Source organism: Anastrepha ludens, chromosome 2, assembly GCF_028408465.1.
Source record: "Anastrepha ludens isolate Willacy chromosome 2, idAnaLude1.1, whole genome shotgun sequence".
NCBI classification, from domain to species: domain Eukaryota; kingdom Metazoa; phylum Arthropoda; class Insecta; order Diptera; family Tephritidae; genus Anastrepha; species Anastrepha ludens.
The window spans coordinates 1726023-1747694 of record NC_071498.1 but is presented as its reverse complement, the minus strand read 5'-3'; the positions used below and the strand labels follow the sequence as shown (position 1 = coordinate 1747694).

At 39.4% G+C, this 21672-nt stretch overlaps 1 protein-coding gene across 1 annotated transcript in view; it reads right to left on the bottom strand.

The window, feature by feature from the left end:
• LOC128861172 (uncharacterized) overlaps window positions 1-21672 on the bottom strand; it is a 47200-nt gene extending 25528 nt beyond the window's left edge. Inside the window, exons 1-4 of the mRNA XM_054099101.1 lie at window positions 21446-21672; window positions 8350-8608; window positions 7802-8286; window positions 4678-4828 (exon numbers count right to left, since the gene is read on the bottom strand). Of these exons, the coding sequence (XP_053955076.1) occupies window positions 4678-4828; window positions 7802-8286; window positions 8350-8608; window positions 21446-21515 (965 nt within the window). The 5' untranslated portion in view covers window positions 21516-21672. The remainder of the gene's footprint in view (window positions 1-4677; window positions 4829-7801; window positions 8287-8349; window positions 8609-21445) is intronic.

The window sequence follows — 21672 nt, the reverse complement described above, 5'->3', positions numbered from 1 at the left end:
GTAAGTTGTGGGCCATTGTCACTTACTATAGTTTCTGGCAAACCTTCACTAGCAAAAAGGGTAGTTAATGCGAAAATCGTTGATTCCGTCGTTGTATTTGCTAGTTTGTAAACAAATGGAAATTGCGAGAACGCGTCTATGCACAGAAGCCACATAGAACCAAATACCGGACCAGCAAAATCAATGTGAATCCTCTGCCAAGGTGCTTGTGGTTCAGGCCAGCTTGAATATTCCCGCCGATCACTTGGACCCGCTAGTTTGCAGTTTTCGCATCCAGCTGCTATTCTCGCTATATCATTATCGATGCCATCCCACCAACAATGTTGTCGTGCTAGTTGTTTCATTTTTACCACACCCCAATGTCCATCATGAAGCCGACGCAAAACTTGATCACGTAATGAGTATGGAATAGTAACCCGTGTGACATCACTCTGTAATAAAATCAAGTCATTTTGAGTAATCAAGGACAACTTACGATTGAAATATGGCCGGAGATCCTGGTCGTTTGGACACAACTTATGCGGCCATCCTTTCTGAATATATTCTTTAACTCTTCGTAGTATTTTGTCGCTGTTGGTGCTTTTTCGTATGACCTCAATATCAATTGGAGTTTGTATAGCGACAACTTGGTTAATTTCACCATTGTCGAAGTCTTCATCTGGACCCGATGGTAATCTCGATAATGCGTCAGCGTTTGCGTGATTTGTTGTTTTGCGATATTTTATTTGAAATTGGTACCCCATGAGCGTAATAGCCCATCGCTGGATACGTTGAGCCGTCATTGTTGGGAGGTTTTTATCGGGACTAAATATGCTGACTAATGGCTTGTGATCCGTGATCAGCGTAAACTTCTGCCCGTATAGAAACTGATGAAATTTTTTGACTCCGAATATTATCGCCAAGCCCTCCTTTTCAATTTGGCTGTAGTTTTCTTGATGTCGGTTGAGTGTTTTGGAGGCAAAGGCGATCGGCTGTTCAGTCCCGTCTGGATTGATATGTGAAAGCACGGCTCCCACCCCATACGATGATGCATCAGTGGCCACGACTATAGGTAAGTCTTCTCGAAAATGAGCCAACATCGTAGCTTTAATGATGTGCTCCTTTAGCAAATTAAACGCGTTTTCTTGTTCGAACTTCCACTGAAATGACGCCCCCTTTCGCCTCAATTTGTTCATGGGTGCTGCGAGTTGAGAGTAATTCGGAATAAAATTGTGGTAATAGTTTATTTTACCCATAAATGTCTCAAGTTCCTTCAAGGTTTTGGGCCGTCGTAAGTTCTTCACTGCTTGAATACCAGATTCGTCGGGCAGAATGCCATCTGCGCTTATTTCACGCCCCAAGTAAGTTAATTTTGTTTTTAGGAACTCGCATTTTTCCTTTTTGCATCTTATGCCCGCGGATTGGAGTATATGCAGAACTTTCGCTAAGCGTTCGATATGTTCTTGTTCACTCGCACCGGCCACAATGATGTCATCGATATAATTTGCACATCCGTCGACTCCACATAATAGTTGCTCGAGATGTTTCTGAAACATGGCTGGTGCGCTTGCTACCCCATACGGTAATCGCTGGTATTGAAATAAACCGAGCGGTGTGTTGACCACCAGCACTTTTTTCGAATCTTCATCGAGCTCCATTTGTAGGTATGCATCACGCAAATCTATTTTAGAAAAATATTTACCGTATCGAATGGTATGCAATAGGCACTCTCTTGTGGGTAGAGGGTATTGATCTACATCAATCTGCTGGTTAACACCTTTTTTAAAATCTCCACAAATGCGTATCGATCCGTCCGGTTTTGTTGCTAGGACGATGGGGGATGCCCAGTCGCTGAAAGTTACCTGTTTCCAAATACCTGCTTGTGATAACCGTTGTGCTTCATCTTTAAATTTTGGTAACTGAGCAAAAGGAATTGGCCTACTTTTAATGAACTTAGGCACTGCATTCTCCTTAAGTCTGATCGAGGCTTTGACTGACTTCATTGTACCAAGTGCTGGAGTAAACACGTCCGCGAAGGTGGACAAAATTGTATGTAATTTTGCGTTCGACTTGGCGGTCACGCTATCAACTTGCACAATTTTAAAGCCTAATTGTTCAAATAAATCTACGCCCAATAGATTGTTTGAACCACGCACGTTAGAAACCACAAGAGGCAGTATTTTTTCTACTGACCCGTATTGTATTTTGGCAGCGATTTCTCCTAAAGTTTCTATTTGCGTATGACCGTACCCATATAGTACACGCGAGCATTGCTTTACTGGCGGTTTATTTAACATTTCGTAAGTGTCTAGAGTTATAACTGAGACTTCCGCGCCCGAATCCATTTGAAACCGAGTCTCTTTTCCATTGACCACAATTTGAACAAACTGTTTCTTACTTTTGTTGCTAGCTGCGCTAGCTACCGAAAATGCCGTTGAAATGTAATCTATTTTGTCACCTTTCTCACCTTTGATGTTTTTACTCCCTTTATTCTGCTTTTGTTCCTGCTTTTTTTCATTCGATAAACACACAGCTATGATATGGCCTATTTACCGCAACCTCTGCAAACAGCGCGTCTAAATTTGCAATCATCACGATTATGTGAAACTCCACAACCTGTGCATGAACGGTATTTTAATTTTTGGTTCTTTTTGTTTTTGTTACGCATGCTAGATTTTTCTGTGTTTTTCGTTGTCATCGAATAAATTCCGTTGCTGTCTATTGCATTTGCAGTGTCCGTTCTGTCTTTGATTGTACTTACTGTTTTCGTTGTTGTTTCAAATGACTCAGCGATTAGCTGCACTTCTGCCAATGTTGGTTGTTGTTTTTGTAATGCAGCTGTACGAACTGCATCATGCGGTGACTTCAAAATTAATTTGTCCCTAATCATATCGTCTGAGAAATCATGTAGACAATTTTCTTTTTTACAAACAAAATCACATTGCCGGGCTATGCTTCGTAGTTCGGCAATCCATTCTTTATATGTACGATTACCCATTTCAGCCTTATGAAATTCATAACGAGCTGCAACTACATGAACCTTTTCCTTATAAAACTCTGTTAGTTTTGCAGAAAGCTCATTAAATGTTTGTTTCTGTAACTCGTCAACGCCGACAAGCTTTTTGAGGGTTTCGTATGCGTCACTGCCCAACCAAGATAAGAAAAATGATTTCTGCTTGTTGGCGTCAATTACCGCGTAAGCAGAGAAGTGTTGTTTTAGTTGCTCCAAGTATGAGTCCCATTTCTGGTGTTGACTGTTGAATTGAACAAATGCTGGAACGGGAGTGCTATCTTGACCTGGAGACCTTTTCGCAAAGTTGTCCATCCACGCCTTCTGCTCCTTTAGAACGTTCATTGTGAAGACACGTTGCTCCTCCAACAATTTCTTGTAAAATTCTTCAGCCATTGTAAGTGCTCAAAATTTTCCTCGTCGCCAGTTGTTATGTTTGCTGTATGTGTATACTCACGCAATTCGGCTGTCGTTGAGATATACACGCATTGACTGCTATAAACTTAATGACACTTTATTTCTGATAGATATAATTCAGCATTGCCAAATGTACAAAAGTTATGTCAAATATATCATATAATAAGGTTAGTTCACACTGAGAGAATACAATTCATTGTTGTTAGTAAATTTTAATTTGCATATACAACAAGCAGTATTTTCGAAATCTTCCGGAAACTGATTACAGAGATGATGTAATATTATTGGAGAATGGTTGGAATAAATATATTCAAGTTGAGGGAGATTATATTGAATAAAAATAATACATTTCATTAAAATCCACATTCTGTAATTTTTGTTTTAAATACTTTTCAGTCAACCTGTAATACCATGAATTGTTATCTGGTTCATTGAATATCTACTATATTCTCTGTATCCACCGATTTTTCTGTTCTGGGCGCTGCGTTTGCTCACTGTAGATGATTCTAAGCGAATCAAAACAATGGCAAAACTACATAAATTGAACTTCGAATTGCTGCCACATCCAACGTATGCGCCAGATTTGGCTTCCAGCGACAAGTGGCTGTTCGCAGATCTAACAAAAATGCTCGCCGCAGCATCATTCTCTGCCGAGTATGCAGCAACAACAAGGTATATGACTCATATAGAAAATTTTAAAGTAGAATTCAAGACGAAATTGCGAATACTTTGAAACGAGTAATAAAAAATAAATTTAGTCCAAGTAACCACGAATGCAAGCTGCAAGGAGTTGGCTCTGCAGAGTACTAATTTCCTTCTTTTTTTGCATGATTATAAATTGCGCGATATTTTATTAAAGTGTCTACTCAATTTTGTGATATGAACTTGTAATTATTTTAGTTGTCAATAAAGTTTTTTTTTTTGCATCTAATTTGAAAAAATTGTTTTTCATTTTCGTCCTATAAGTTCATTAAATTTCCACCAAAAAAAAATGATAATAATAATAATTACAATAACATTTGCCCACTCCATACTCAGACATGTGCGAAGTTTTATTTCCAATCAGCTTCATTTTGTAAGTAACTGTATATATGCCATATACCCATATACCCAGCCATAGAGATATGTGCTATACATATACAGCAAAAGTGGCCGATTAATTTTCGAATTTCCTGAGGAAAGACGTTCGATCTCATTACTCGCCTTGTTATCTCATTTAAAACTCGCTGCGGCATTTAAAAGTAGAATAATAACAAAAGTATCACCCGAACCTTACGCTGTCTGGCATTTGGTAACTATCGGCACACATGACTATCACTTCCGTACGAGGTTTTATATCCTTACAATCTACCTTCTTATTCCCATAAAGGCAATTGACAGTCGTTGAATTACTTCTATGTAGTAATTCTGCATTACAAAATTCTGAAAGAGAGAGTAAATTTAATGTTTTAGTACAAGTACACATATGTAATTAATTTACGGTTACGAAATGGCAATAACTTATCCTAGCTGTATTAATCAAAATATTTATTTAAATAGCAAAATAATTTGTTAAAAAGCAAATAAATAATAGACAGTGGAATAACACCACAGCGAAGAAAAGTAAAAACTAAAATGATCGTATAACTTCTATCTATTCTAAGAAATCCGTTCGATTTTTGAAACGAAAACATTTCCTTCGCGTTCGACATTTTTGCAGCGGGTATAACCATATTTATATGTTCGTTAACAGCTTGTCGTCTTTATTAGCAGAGAATGTAGCTGTAGCTGTAACAGAATCTTCGCTGTTGGGCAACAATGCACAGAACACACCGAACCGTCATTTGCAAACATATGTATGTATATATATTTATATATATATATATGTGTGTGAGTGTGTGTGTGTGTGTGTTCACGCATCCAGAGAACTTATAAAATTGTATTTGTGAGTTGGTTGGCAAAGAAGCGATTGCTTGGCGAAGTAAAGTAGTATTTGAACAATTGTTAATTCTTATAAAATTTGATGTTTGGTAGGTCCAAATCTTTGCTTCTTTTGAAGTTATGAAGAATATTGAATATACATATTCTTCTTCCAACGCTTCTTAACATTTTAAATCTTTTTATAAATTTTAAAAAGCCTTTGAATTTACAGAATACGAATTAAGGCCGTAGAAGTGTATTCATAGTAAAAAAAATACCAGGTAATACTGAAGAAACCATAACCACCTGTTTGAGAAAGGCGTGCCATATCTTATTACATAACCTAAAATATAGCAAAAATATGGTCTTCGACCAATAAAAATTTGGTATTTTCTACTCTTTAAATGGGCATTTTAGTGTTTTTTGTATCCAAAACTAGGCCACACGGCACTTGCGAGAGTGAAATTTGACTGTTCGAAGGTGAAGAACAAACTTGGAAAAAATGTAAATAAAGCGAAGAAATGTGACACACAATAAACACCAACAACAATCGCAATCGGCGAAATTGTGTCCAGATGATAAAAAAAAGTAAAGCTAAGTTGAACTGAATAAATTATTGAACTAATTAAAAAAAATATATATTTTACATAATTATAAGCATCACATTTTAATTAGGAATGCCACAAATGTTAGGAAGAAAGAGCTAAAATTCAAGCCCCGGAGCAAAAGAAAAAACGCAATGCTAAATCAAGTTACAAAAATGGTAATCTGGTCACGCTGATCACTAATTGCACCAGTGTCGCGTAACGAAAATCAGCAGACATTGTCAAATTCGCTAAGAGCAAAGTAGCGGTGCCATAATCGGCGTCGCCTTATTGTCCTCTCCATAGTGGGTTGCCTGCAGCGGCGCTTATGAATACATTTTTTTCTAAGAACATGAGTAAACCGATTAATTATTATTTTTATTTTTTTAAGTTTTTAATTAATATTTTTTCATGTGATTTGGTTTGGTTGCCACAAATATTTTCTTTTTATGGGCATTTGTATCGGCTGTTTTTTGACTGCATGAGGTTTGGCAAGAAATTTACTTTGAAAAAAGAAAAAATCTGTACGCGAAGTTCATAGAGCACGGCGGCATTAACGCTCCTTATTTCGAAATGAGGAAGGAACAGCAGTTACGAAGAATGGCGGGCGCTATCGAGCCATGCTGACTAAATTTTCGTTTCCAAAAATTAATCAGCTAAACATCAACCATTGTGAGGGTTCCAACTTGCCATTTAGTGCGCTTAACAATCGATTTATTACAATATTCAAGCCACAATTGACGCCATACGGCGTAAAGAAAAACCTAGTTATGTTTAAGGGAATATCAACCGACCTTTAAATGTATCAGCCTGAGAGTTTAATAAGCGATTGAGAAAACTAAAATGCGCTTACGAATGCGATAAAGTTTCTTGTAAAGTTAGGGGTGAATTGAGAAAGCAGCCCTTAGACCGACAATAATTTGGCTTGCAATTAAGAAACCACAACACACCAAAATATCAAAAATTTTGAAATAATATAGTATAACATGGCAGCCCTTCAATATTTCCTCTTTATGCATCCTTATGCTCTGCTCTTTACCACATTTCAGCGTTTGACACTAGACGTGTTTTGCCAGCAGGAGTATTCGAAATAATTTCGATTTTTCGATTATTTATTACTTTATTTGCGCCAAGATGGGACAAAAATAATATATTTAGATTACGATAAACTCACAGGCGAGCTGACGTTCTCGTCGCTTTTGTCGCAATTGCTTTGTCTGCTGTAAAGCGGCACTGGAAAAATTTTGCCAGAAGTTCACACAGTTAATAAAGACTATTTAAGGGCTCATGGATTTTGCACCAGAAACGAAGCGAATACCAACGCCATCGAACTCTACTTATATGGCTCCCTGCGGTTATTTTCTCTTTAATCGAGGGAAACATTTTAACAGCTGAAAGGAAGTAATAGAAAAATTGAGCACGGCTCTGATGGTTATACCGAGGATAGACTTCCAGAAGTGTTTCCCGAGCTGGATCAGCAAGTAAGATTTACGAACTGCTGAGAAAACTTAATATTTTGAGAAAAAGAAGTGGTCGTCCTCGCGTGTAGCCATACAAGACGTTCGAGAAAGAATTCGCAGAAACCCCCTTAGGAAACAGAAAGTCATGTCCAGTGAAGTGAATGTATCGACCAGGTCCATGTCAAGACTAATTAGAGATGATTTGCAAGCGCGCGTAATTCCAATTTGTCAGGTGTTAGAAATAAAAAACAAAGTCGGATACTTTTGTAACAGACCTCGTATAGATACTTAAAATTTGATCAAGCTATAAAATTCCAGTCAATGTTCATTAGCCTGAAAAAACTTTTGTTTTTCACCGCGCAACACACGAATTTCTTCTAAATTTTGTTTTAACTTCAGTTGCATACTTATCTTTATAGAAATATACTTGTACATTCTTTGCCGATACTCACTAAAACATTTCGGTATCACATCATCCCAACCCTGTTGACCACAAATGCGCACCACTTCCGATGTATTGGCTGTTATTGTGTAATTATTTTTGCATGTTAAAATGATTCGAGTTTCACTGTCAAAGTAACCGGGTTTTGAATAAACTTGTTCGTTTTCATTATATATTTCGAGATTTGGATCATCTAGAATGTTGCAAGGGCTGGTGGATTGTTTATACTCGACTTCTGATGGTGAATTGAGGTGCGGGCATTTAGCGAAAAATTCATTCTCATCCGACCTATCAGTGCAATCAATTTCTCCGTTACAAAATTTATTTGTATCAATGCACCCGCCATATCTGCAAGGGGATTGTGTGGGTTTGCATTTTTTCAACGAGCAATACGCTTCAGTTTCGTCAGAGGCGTCGTCACAATCCGCTTTGCCATCACAAAATAATTCCTTTGCGATAAATTTACCACTTTCACAAGATAAGTCATTGGGATTTCTGCAAAATGAATCAATTAATTTATTATATAAACCTCCGGCTAGTTGCAAATTAAGTTGTCACCCGTTATTATTGCAATTCCGCTTCCATTCATCCGAACCGTCGGCACAATCTTTTATTGTATTACACCATTTTGATGCCGGAATGCATGCACCATAATGGCATTTGGCATCTGAATCTGTGCACTCTGCATTTAAACATGGACTATCTATGACATTATTTTCAATAAACTCATCCGAACCATCGCTACAATCTTTACTGCCATCGCATACCTGATAGTCGCGTACTACGTCGCCATTATTGCATGAGAAGTAACCCTCATCTTAAATTATCAGAGAAAAATAGTATTAATTATATTGTTTTGCACAAACAATATTTATTTAAATTATGGAATTAAACCTCTATTCAGATATTAAACCTGCGATGACAAAATTTGTGCAAATATATGTACGATAGTACGAGTATAAGCTCGTAGCAATTTTCTATTTTCTTTTATTTTACAACGATTTGTTTGCTATTTGGCAAAGGGTAAGTATTCATTCGATGGAACTCTTTCAGCTCTACAAAACTATGTTAATTGTATTTTTGAGTTATTTATTTTTTTGTTAGTTTTGAGGCTTAGAAATGGAATACCCAACAGGCAAAAATAAACATTTTCGACAACTGCTTTTCGTTGCTTTTCATCGAAGTCAAAAAGCTGTCGAAGCAGTCTGGGACATTTGCGACGTGTATGGCGAAGGCGTGATAGACGAGTTCACAGTACGGAAATGGCGACTTTGACTCGTCCCGCAACGGAGGACCTTCTGAATTCCATGAAGAATGTATAAATCACTTTTGAAGGAGAACGGTCGTCAAACTAGTCGTGAATTGGCGGAAAAAATTAACTCCGACCGTAAAACGATTCTCAATCCCCTTCATTCAATGGGATTTATGGACAAATTGAGAGCCTGGGTGCCTCACGAGCTCAATTAAAAACAGAAAGAAAGTCGCCTTCAAATTGCTTCTCAGCATCTCGCCCGCCATCGAACAACACGCAGTCATAAACAGCGCTTTTGTACCGAATCGTCAAGAAAGATAAGAAATGGTGCCTATACTCGTACTTCAATATGAAGCAAAGAAAGGAATTGGTGGCTCCAGGAAATACGCCAAAGCCGAGAGTCAAGTTTGATCTTCATCCAAAGAAGATCATGCTGTGTGTTTGGGGAGACTGGGAGGGTATGGTGCACTGAGAAATGTTCGAAAAGAAAGTCACGGTCAACAAGGAGCTCTACATTGTCCAGCTACACCGCGTGAATGAGGCTATTGGTCTGAAAATACCTGATCGATATGGTCAAACCATACTCCTTCACGACAACGTCAGGTCCAAAGTTGCGACCCCAGCGAGTCAGGGGTTAGAATTTTCCCGAGGTCAGGTATGCCTGTCGTAAAAGGCGACTAAAATCCAGAGTGACCAGTCCCTGAATAGGGGGGCTCAACTGGTAGTGTCCGCGGGTGCAAGGTCTGACCAAGACTTAATCTCAGTACCACGAGGAAGAGAACCCCTCAGAGTCTGCTCCTGCACTAAGCGTCAAAAACGGAGAGCGCGGCATAAGAGAACGCGTGTATAAAATGCTATCTCGATGAGGTCTCTGTGTTAGAGCCGATTCGACACCGCCCTCAATAAAAAAAAGGAAAAGAGGAAAGAAAAAAACAAAAAAAAAGAGCGCATGGTGAACACTAGAAAAATCCAGGAGCGACTGACCCACAGTGGGCGGCTACCTGGTCAGCGTCTGTTCTCCATGTTAGGAGCGGCTGCCCTTTTAACGATGTGGAGTGGCTTGCGAGCCATCAGTATTGACTCTAGTAAGATCCTGATTATGGCATACTGGAATTGAAGCAGGTTGCGATTGGGCTGGGGTATTGAATCTCTGTGATCTTAGTAAGTGGAGTGGAATCCAACTGAGACGGCTCACAGAAGGGTTCGCTGCCTCTCCGTCCTACTAAAACTTGGCAAGTCTCACGATACGTTCAATGCCTGTTGCCACCTTTGGTGGCCACGTAAGTTGGGTTGAGATGACTCCCCATTAGTTCCGGTCTGAAGTCCGGCTCTGAACACTGTACTCCATAAAGGGCAGTGTCAACCCTCGCATGGCCTCCCTGAACTCATAGATAACCACGGGACTTACGGAAGCTACGTATACTAGCGGAGATAGCGGTCGTGATTTGGAACCCTTACAGCATGGAAAAACATTTTAAACCTACAAATAAAAACAGCAGGTGGCATCGAAGCCTTTAGGAGGAACTCGGTTATTCGGAGATCCCCGGAGGAGGCACCATCGGTACGTAGCAATCCTGTAATAGTTACTGCTGAGGAAATGAAAGGGACGCCCCAAGTGCAACCGGAGTATGCAGCACGCCGTTAGTAAAATGCATTGCCAGAGAACTAGTAAGGTAAGTAAGTCACGAAATAAAAAAGATCCGTTCACTTATAAAGTGGCACACCGAAGCTATTATGGCGATGGAAGAGTGTGAGGAACAGCAGACGACTCCAAAAAAGAATACGTCAAAAACCTCAGACGTTAACAATATTAGAAAAGAATGTTCCGGTATAATTACACAATCGGTTAAAAGGACGAGAACAAGAAACAGTCCTAGCACGCAAGAAACTGGCACCCCGGTCCTGATCGCACTATCGCCTGCGGCAAAAAAAAGGTGAGCAACGGCAGGGATTCATCAGACAAAACCAGTACAGGCACCAATTAAAGGCCAAAATGCCGGCTGGACGGTTGTCAAACCAAGAAAAGAAAAGAAGGCGGCTAAATCGGTGAGGGCAAGGCCTGATGCTATAATCATATCCAAGTCTCAAAATGCTACGTATGCTGGCATTCTGCGTAAGGTAAAAGCATCGGACTCTCTCAAAACTCTCGGAGAAGATGTAAAAGCAATCCGCAGAACAACTAAACAGGAATTGATCAAAGAGCTTAAAGGGGCACCGTACGAAAAAACATCAGAATATCAGACAGCGATTGAAGATGTTCTGAAAACCGCAGCAAAAGTGACGGTTAAAACTCACACTGTAACAGTACAGTGCAGAGATCTGGATGAGGTAACCACTGCAGAAGAATTGTGTGACGCGCTTCATACCCAATGCAATATTAAACGTCCAGATACAACGGCGGTAAGAAGCCTAAGAACGGTGTGCAACGGTACACAGACGGCTTTCATTGTCCTCCCAGCCGGAGATGTGAAAAAGGTGTTAGAGGTACAACGTGTGCGAATTGGATGGGTGTCATGCCGGGTACGAAAGGTCGGTTCTCCTAAGCGTTGCTTCAAGTGCTGGGGTTAAGATCATGTCGCTCAAAAGTGCAAGGAGCAAATAGACAGATCGGAAATAGAAAATTTCATAAGGCACTTACGTGCTAAAATCCTGAACAATGTGCACTGTGCAAGGGGAACCATGCAGCTGGCAGCTACAAATGTCCGTTAGCTAAAAAGGCGCGAAGAGAAGCCATCCAATGAGGGTTTTTACAGCTTAATATTATATCAACCACTGTCAAACTGCCCAAGAACTCTTGGAGCAGACCATGCAAGAGCACAAAATAGATATTGCACTTATATCCGAGCAATACAAAAACATCGATGGTTATTCAAGGGCGTCGGATGGTTCAAAAAGTCGGCGATTTGGACAATGGGACATATTAAGCCGCAGAGCAAAATGATGACTGCTAAACACAGCTTTACATGGGTTAAGACGAAAGGCATCTATTTCTTCAGTTGTTATGCTCCACCGAGCCTCACCGCAGAAGAATATGAACAAATGCTGATGCCTTGGCATTTGAGGCACGTGGCAAGCATCCAGTACGATTTCAATGCCTGGTCTACTACCTGGGGAAGTACGCGTACTAGCAGACGTGCAAAGCACTCTGGAAAGCCTGGCACCATTTGACCTGGAATTGCTAATGTCCCTGGTAAATTCACTTTTCAAACCGGAAGAGGATGCGCAATAGTGGGTCTCGCCTTCGCCCATAGTACTATAGCGCGCAACGCAACAATGACTGTAGGCTCCATCTACACGTACAGCGATCATAAGGCAATAACCATCGACATACTAATGGGTGTAGAAAACAGCGATTTTCGCCCTCAAAGAGCACAGCAAAGAAGATGGAAGAGACAATCTTTTGATCCCGAAGTTTTCAACATGAGCTGGAACGCTTGCCTAACTCTAGATAGCGCTGGGGAAATGAAAGCAGAAGGCATGACGGCGGTCATAAGCAACTGTCTCAGCGAGGCCTGCGACGCGACCATGCCTAGGTTATCGGGAAGGCCACACAGAAAAGCAGTATATTGATGGAATAGTCACATCGCAAAAAAAAGAGGAGACTGCAATCGAGTGCGCAGAAAGCTGAAGCGAGCTCGTGGTACACCAGCCGTCGACGCATTATTAGCACAACATGAAACCTGTAAAGCTACGCTTAAAAAAGCTATACAGGCTAGAAAAAATCGCTGTTTTAAAGAGCTTTGCGACAGCGTCAACGTCGACCCCTGGGGAATGGGATATAAGGTTGTAATGAGAACTATCAAGAATCCAAGAGGACCACAGCCAATGTGCCCAGCCCTATTGCGAGTAGTGGTTTCCACATTATTTCCATGTCAGGTGGAGTCAAATCCACGACAGACACAATGGGTGATGGCGGCTAACATCCCAGAAGTCACCACACAATAAGGGCTTTCCACAGTACAGCGCATTGCGGATAACAAAGCTCCGGGCTAGATGGCTTGCCAAATGTAGCTGTGAAAGCAGCAATTAAATCAACACCCGAGGTTTTTGCTAAATTGTACAACACATGTCTCAACGAAGGCGTTTTCCAAAAGTATGGAAGAAACAGAGGTTGGTACTGCTACCCAAACCAGGAAAGCCGCCGGACCATCCATCGTCATACCGTCCACTCTGTATGCTAGATACACTCGGCAAAATACTAGAACGCATCATATGTAACAGAATGCAAGAGTTTCTAGAGAAGCCAACAGGGCTTTCCCCAAACCAATACGGCTTTAGAAAAGGCAGAGGACATTGCGTTGGTGGTACTGGGAAAGCATCTGGACGTGTTGCAAGCGTTATGCAACGATGCAATTGTCAGAATTAGAAGAAGTTAAAAATGTGAAGTTAGAACTTGCAACTCAAAAAACTGAAGTCGTATTACTGACAACACGACAGGTACGTGAAGAGTTAGTGATTACGGTAGCTGACCATGACATAAGGTCGCAGCCATATATCAAATATCTGGGAGTACTCATTGACTCGAAAATGACCTTTAAGCATCATTTAGAGTCAATCAGTGAAAAAGCCGTCAGAATAAATAACGCGTTGACTTGACTAATGCGTTATATTGGCAGCCCTCGCGCAAGTATACGGAGACTCCTGTTAACAGTCACAAGCTCAGTGATTCTGTACGCAGCACCAATCTGGGCAAACACAAAGCCATCGTACCTCCAACACATACGAGCCACATACAGACTTGGCGCCCTGCGAGTAGCCAGTGCCTATCGCACTGTCTCAGATGATGCAATCCATGTGATAACGGTAATGGTGCCTATCGACCTTCTCGCGGTTGAGATGTATAGGTTACATAATACCATTGGGCAGAAACCGTCGAACGTGGCTAAAAAAGAAGAAAGGCTCCGAACAATTGAAGAAAGGCAGCAATCCGAGAAAGATAGGTGGACCTTTGAACTGATTCCAAACATTGCGAGGTGGATTGAGCAAAAACACGGAGAAATTGATTTTTGTATCACACAGTTGCTGACTGGACACGGTTGCTTTAAAGCATACCTACACAGGTTCCATCTTGAGAACGACCTGTACTGCCCGCAGTGCCCCGAAGAACAAGAAACGGCGAGGCATATCTTGTTCCAGTCCTCGCGGCTTATTAATGAGCGAAATATACTTGAGGGAGCGTTTGACGAAAACATAAGTGAGACAAATCTTATCCCACATATGTGCGAAAACGAAGAAACTGGAAAATTACATGTGTAGTGGCCGCAAATATCATGAAGAACCTTCAATACGCGGAATATTCACGTAGGTCCCTAGAAAGAGCTCCTTAACACAATGTACAGAACAGAATGACAATAACAGACGATTGAGTAATAATATACTCACAACGGCCTCCTGACGTACTACTTAACGGTGAAGTTCCAGGAGGGCATACCGTAGGAAATGAGGGGGGGTTTAGTTGGGTTAAAGTCCCACACCACGGCTTCGGTCAAAGGCTTTTGATACTTCCCCTCCTCCACAAAAAAAAACTGCACAAGTCGTCTAGCAGCACTCCAAGATCTCGAATGAGACGTCCTTCAGCATCCACCGTAATCTTCGGACCTTGCACCGACCGATTGCCATCTTTTCCGTTCTTTGTCAAACCATCGGCATCCCCCTGACTGGTGTTAGAAATAATTGCACAACTTATTTCTCAGGAAAGCACAGAAGAAATAGAGCTCCATTTCGAAAACCCTTTGGCCCCACTACAGTAGACGTAGAACGCAGAAAGTTCTGAGAACTCCACGCCACTCAATTTTCTAACTCGTAGCCATGTTTACCGGCCATCGGTGATCGGCACATACGCAAAAAAGGTAGGTTTACCATTTAATACACATTGCCGAAGCTGTGGGACCTTTCGGAGAAGGAGACTGTTGAGCACTCTATCTATGAATGTCCGAGTTTGCCAGCTAGACAATTAAGGTCACTGGCTGCTCCTTTCTTCGGCAGCGTGAGACAGTGTGCCAACCTAAATCCCATCAATCTTCTCCATAAATCAACATCTTTGGCTGGCTGTAGATATCTGTTGGAGGTCTCATAATGGTATCAAACCGATGATTGGGTGGGTGCTACTTCGGGAGTGCCAGAGTGGAGCTATAACCATTTCCCCTACCTGTCTAGCCGATTTACATATAAAAAAGTGCATGTAGCATAATACAGATAACAGAAGTGAAACTTTCAAGGCAGACAAAGAGAGAGGGAGAGACCCGAGAAAGAATGAGAGAGATAGAGAGAAAAATTATATATATCTAAATAATTTCACAACATTTGCAGAGAATACAAATAGACACTATTTACAAAAATAATTTTAGACGAGAATTCATAGAGCATACAAGTAAGTGTTGCTCAATATATAGATAAATATGTATATTATGTTAGTTATGTTTGTGCAAAAGTTCATTGCATGTGCATACGCACTGCAGCAACCATGACCTAAATTTTTTTCAAATTACATTTTACTACAGGGAATAATATATGTATGCATTTTCTAGGTAGTATAAAACTTTGAAATTGATGCAATAACTAGAGAGTAAATATCCTAATGATCAAATTTCTGCCTAACAAATGCTAAAACAATTATCTTTTGCATATGCATATTTGTATGTACGTATGTATTTGTATTCTGAACTTCCAGCAAAACAATGCTTATTAATATACACATACGCATGTACATATAACCGCAAACACAGGGCACTCACTTTATTCCTCTAAATGCGTATGTCGTCTAAAGCTAAAATTCTATGCCTAAGAATAGAACAAAATGCATTAATAGGCGCAGCCGTAGCGGCCATCATTCTAGTGCTGAACAGTCTCAAATAGTCGCGGCGGCGCCGAACAGTTTGAACTATTGTACTGTACAACAAAAACTCATCATAAAATATATATAAGGCATATCCTCTCTCTCCTTTTCCTCTACGTTATATCTTTTTTCTCTCTCGCGGAACGAAAATTCCTAAAACGTTGCATGGCCTTTACTCTCCATTCTCGCTCGACCATCGACGCCTAAGAAGTTTCACTTCAAAAATTACATGCAGTACTTCTCCTATTGCAATAGTAAAAAATTACATATGATTTGCTTTGTGACGTCATTTTGCGATTATTTTAAATAAAAATAGATATAAAAAATAAGTTCTTCATTTGCAAGCGAAACAAATTCTCAGCATACTATGCAAAAAGAATTGAAGGAAATCAATAAACTCAGTGATTGATATCGTAAAACTAAGAAATTAGTTCGGGAGCGGAATCCACTCAGAAGTGCTGCAGCTGCTAAGTTTATTCGGGAATGAGCAGGAGATGGAGAGTGTTGAACCTCATCTACCACTGTTGTGCTCTTACCACAACGCGTTATCGCTGTATAAACTCTTACTTCTTTGGATGTCTAGCAGACTTGGGATCGGTATTTTAAGAGCCACTGCAAACAACACTAAAATGGCACACAACAAAACGTTCTGGTTGTGTTTATAGTTACTCATATCAAACTCTTCAATAGGAACGTCAGATGGCGCCTGAAAACACTCGAAATGTCCAAGGTCAGATATATAAATAGTAACCCTCATATAATATTATATAATTATCTGCCCTATCACACAAATTCAAATCTCAAAAAAGGCGCAGTTTCATAAAACATTTTTTGTGAAGTCCTTTATATTAATTTTATTTGTCGCAATGAAATTGAAATTGTTATTATTTTTAATTACCAATGATTTCTCGTGAAGCTTAACAATGGCTTTTCAAGCTCAAGCGTTATCTGCAGCATTTTACGAGAAATGTGACTTATACAGAAATGCACATAGCAGTGATACCAGTCAAAGACGTGTGCCTGATTATTTGCTAAAAATATTAAGAATGTTTCATTTTTCTTTTGAAAGGTTAAAAAACTTCGCGAAGTTATTTATTTACACATGCAAATATTTCGTGTTGACCAGTAACACTAAGCACACGAACTAGCTTTTATCCAGCTATTTCTTACAGAACACACAAGCAAAGAAAAACCTAAGTCCTCCACTGAAAGTCTAGGATTTTCAAGACGCGTTTTTCGGAGGCAATTTTAAAACTCATTGATTCTCCGATGAGACTTGCTTGCTAACTTAATGCCTATGTCAATACAACAAATTGCCGAATTCTGAACTGAGTTTACAGAAGTGATTCTTTAACGGCGCGTGCATTGATCAAGTTACATTGTTTGTTATGAATTTCCGACTGGCAGCGTGATTGGACCGTTCATCTTCGAGAATATGACGTTCAGCTCATTAAGTTTATCATAAATACATAGCCACATTAAGCAAAAAATTTCTGGAATATATTAAAAAAATTCAAGACACAAGTTTATTCCTAAAAAGTTGTATTATCGCCTTTAAACTAATCCCTATCAGCTACAACGCATTGAAGTTAGCCTTTGATGCAGCTCTCGAAACATTCCTGGAACTTTATTTTCTGTTCACTCGTTCAAAGAGAAAATAATCGCAGGAAGCCATAGCGGGTGAATTCAATGCTTGTTGGATGGTATTCGTTTCGTTTCTGGTCAAAAATCCACTGACTAAATTCATGATGATGGCACTCTGCGACGGTGCGTCATCGTGGTGCAAAATCCACAAGTTGTTTTCCCACCGATTCTTTTTTTGTTGGCGAATTGCTTCACGTTAATGTCTCATAATAGCCTTTGTTAACTGTCTGAGCTTCTGGCGGAAATTGTAGTGTACAATGCCGTTGTAATCAATAAAAACCTTGAGCATCGCCTCCTTTTTTGACTGAAAACGACTTGATTGTTTTGGTGTTAGTTCATTCGGAGCTCTCCACCCACTCGCCTGGTGTCTCGATTGCGTGCTGTACTCATAAACCCAAGGCTCGTATCCAGTAATGATGCGTTTAATGAATGTTGGGCCGGATTCAACCTTGAAAATCATGTCTTTGGCGTTAATAACGCGGGCCCTTTTTTGACATAAAATTCAAGTCCAAGTCCAGTCAAATGAAATTGAGTGCTTTGGAACCAACTTTGCAGCAAAACGGCGCAAGCCCAAATCATTTACTAAAATATCTCAAATGGATTCATAAGCAAGATTCCAATCCTCTGCCATCTCTCTAATGGTTAATTTCGACATTTGTTTTCCTTTGAGTTTTTGCTTAACTTTTACTTAAAATTTTTTCAATTGGTTTGACATCAGACGACTGTGGAAGTGAATTCAATATTTTAATCCCATTTTTTTTTTGCCCACTCGGGATCCATTTGGCTTCGATGCTTGGGATCGTTGTCCTCCTGTACAATTTAAGGTTGGCTAGTCTTCTAAATATCTTCGCAGCTGACGGTAGTAACGCTGTTTGGAAAATTTTATTCATCAAAACTGCATTCAAATTGTACGTAGATTTTGTTAGTGAATTTTTTAGGTAAATAAAAAAAAAAAAGAAATGTATCGTGACACCATTACTGGTGTGGTTGAGAAACTGCAAAATAAAAATCAGAAAAGAATTTCAAGAAATAAAATAAGAAATATATGGAATAATGTAAGTGACGATTTAAATAATTCATTTAAATATTCACCAGAGAAATTGCAGACATAATATATATTGCCGTGATATTGCCACAATGGCAAAGTTAATTTGCCACCACTAACACATACAATTTTTCTCTTTCCTCTTCAAATACCTCAATTAAAAACAGTCGAAAAACTATTTTGAAAATATCTGGCCATATCGTTCATATTATATTTAGCCAAGGTGAGTTCAGAAGCTAAATTGGGCGAGGCAGTTTTAGGTGAAATCCACCATTTCAAATTTCTGACGTATCAATATCGACTGCGGATGGCCGATCGCCGCACTAAGCGCAACTTTGCATTTTCGACGCTAACACAAAAAATGCGCGAAAAATCACATGTTAGATGAGATGCTGATTTGATGAGCGACTTATTTTTTTAATAAGATTGCAGTAGTAAATTTGTTCGCTCATACTGAGTGCTGTGCAAGATAAAAATTAATATTTGGACAATTTTAATGTGCAGTAATTTGCGCCAAATTCTACCGGTAGTGGCTCGCGGTTCCCATGTCATCCTAATTAAAAATTGTACTAAGTCTTGTAGTGCATTTTTCGCATTCCATCATTTGACTTTGCGAAACATGAGAGCTCTCCTTTATGAACATGAATTTGAAGAATTGTTCAAATCGCTTGGGAATGTACGTATAATAATTTTCGTCAATTTGAAATATTTTTTCTGATGAGATTTTTAAATCTGCTCCAGATTTATTAGAAAAAGCAGTCAAAAATTGGGTTGATTAAATGGACCATATAACTGGTAGCCGCGGCGGCCATTGCCGGATATCATCTTCAAAAAATAAAGCCATGAAATTACCTACCTGATTATAATAAAAACGTGCATTTCAACAATATTTATGTTTTGTATTGTCATTTGAAGTTCTCAAGCTCTTAAAAAACACCTTATATGTATATAATTGGTGCTTACATACTGGGTATTTGGCGGAGCTAATCCTCCGATTTGTGGTGTGCACAACACTTTTATACAACCTCCAAACGGCAGTTGAGTTTTTATGTGAAGTTTTTTTAATGGCCCAAATACTTTCGGAGATTTGCCATTACCTGCCGAGGGGTAGCGACCGCTATTAGAAAACATCCTTTCCATCATTTTGGTGTTTCGTGCAAGCATAATAATTAGTCTATCGAATTATGAGCAAAGCAAAGATTAAAAATTCATGCTGCTATAGAAATCCGATATCTGCTGATTTTTTATTGTGTGGCTCAATACTATTTCCTAAATAGTCCCTTCAACAACGGTCAAGGACACCATTGTCTGAGATCGGGATAGCAGAAACCGGTTCTATCAGCGCCTTGCTGGCAAGCTCATCGGCAAATTTATTTCCCTCTATGCTACCATGTCCTGGAACACAAATAACAGAAATGTTTCCTGCACGTTTGAGACGTTACAACTTCACCTTAGAGGAGTGGTCCAGTAGAGAGCTGCAGCATGGCGACGACACACAGTGCGGCCGATTCCCGAAAAGCTGGCCAAAACTCAAAAAATTAAGTAATTGATTCAAAATTTCTTACTCGGGGGTTGTCGGGGTCGCTGATTACGAATTTGATCTTAAAATTTTTAAAATCCACCCCCTTCCACCCCTATTGGCCACCCCCTCACGTGAAATAGCGTATATTCTAGAACATAATCAAGATGCATGTTAATTTATGTTTTCAGGGTCGCTGATTACGAATTTGATCTTAAAATTTTGAAAATCCACCCCCTTCCACCCCTATTGGCCACCCCCTCACGTGAAATAGCGTATATTCAAGAACATAATCAAGATGCATGTAAATTTATATGTTTTCGGGGTCGCAAGGTAGCAAGTGGTAGCAGCTGAATCTTGTTTTATTCAGTAACCATTACTTTTTTGAGTAACCTTTAATAGGTTTCAAAGCAGCATATGACGGCGTTGTATTACTATACAGTTTGAAAACTCAAATTTTATAAAAAAAATTGCAAAAAATGTATCTACGTATTGCTGCAGCTAAAAATTTTGTGTCGAGGTATTGATATGTACTAAAGATTTCTCGTATTTTACTAACCTTCCGAAGATGATTCCATTTGGTTTTGTTCAATTTACTCCATTACAAAATCTTTCAAATGTGTACAACTTTCACTATTCATCGCCAGTAATACGATGCTTAAACGAAGGCCACGTTGCGACTGAAAATACAGAGGATACTTAGGGTACAGGACGTTGCTATGAACGGTTTTCACTACTCAAGGCATTACTGTAGCCAACCCAAAGACAAAAAAAACTCTATCTAGAAACTTTTTTTTTTCGACTTTTGGCCAGCTTTTTGGGAATCGGCCGCACTGTGCGACAGGCCCTTAATCGCAGCTTGACTATCGCAAAATATATTTATATCTCCCTCCCTAAAGGTATGTTGGTGTAGTTAGGATTTGTACGTAAATTTAAGTGTTTTATGCAACTTTTCCTCACACTGGTATTACCTGCCTTGAAAATAGTTGAACAAAAAGTACATTCTTACTGTAGTCTTGGCATAGTTTTGAAGCCACCAAATTTTTATTTATCAGACCTGAGCTTTATGAACTCGATGAGAAAAAAGACACTAAGCATTAAAACACTCAATTAGTTAAGAATAAAATTAATGGCTTTTACATAAAACAGTATAGAATGCCGCACTACTGCAGACTCCATCGTAATGTTTGTTAAGCAGCTGGAAAGTTGGGACATTCCCAAAAAGCAATGCAAGACTGCGATACTGATTATCACCTTCTACTTAATTGGTTATTGCAAACTTTTTATGAGTTTAGTTAATATTTTATAGATAGTAGTTTTTACTTTGACCACATTTTTATTAACAACATTTTTTTTTACCCGAGTCTTGACATCGAATACCGTAGAACATCACACTTAGAATCATTATTGAAATAGCTTCTTTTAACATTTTTCTTTTTTTAGTTGCTGCGTTGAAAAACTTAAAGCCGGACACATTTGGTTTTACAAACGTCTTCGTTTGTATTAAATTTGTATATTCACTTTTTGGATTACTTTCGGCCCGTATAAATAGCGTTCATCCGTTACCGAACAAAGCTTTGCCTTCT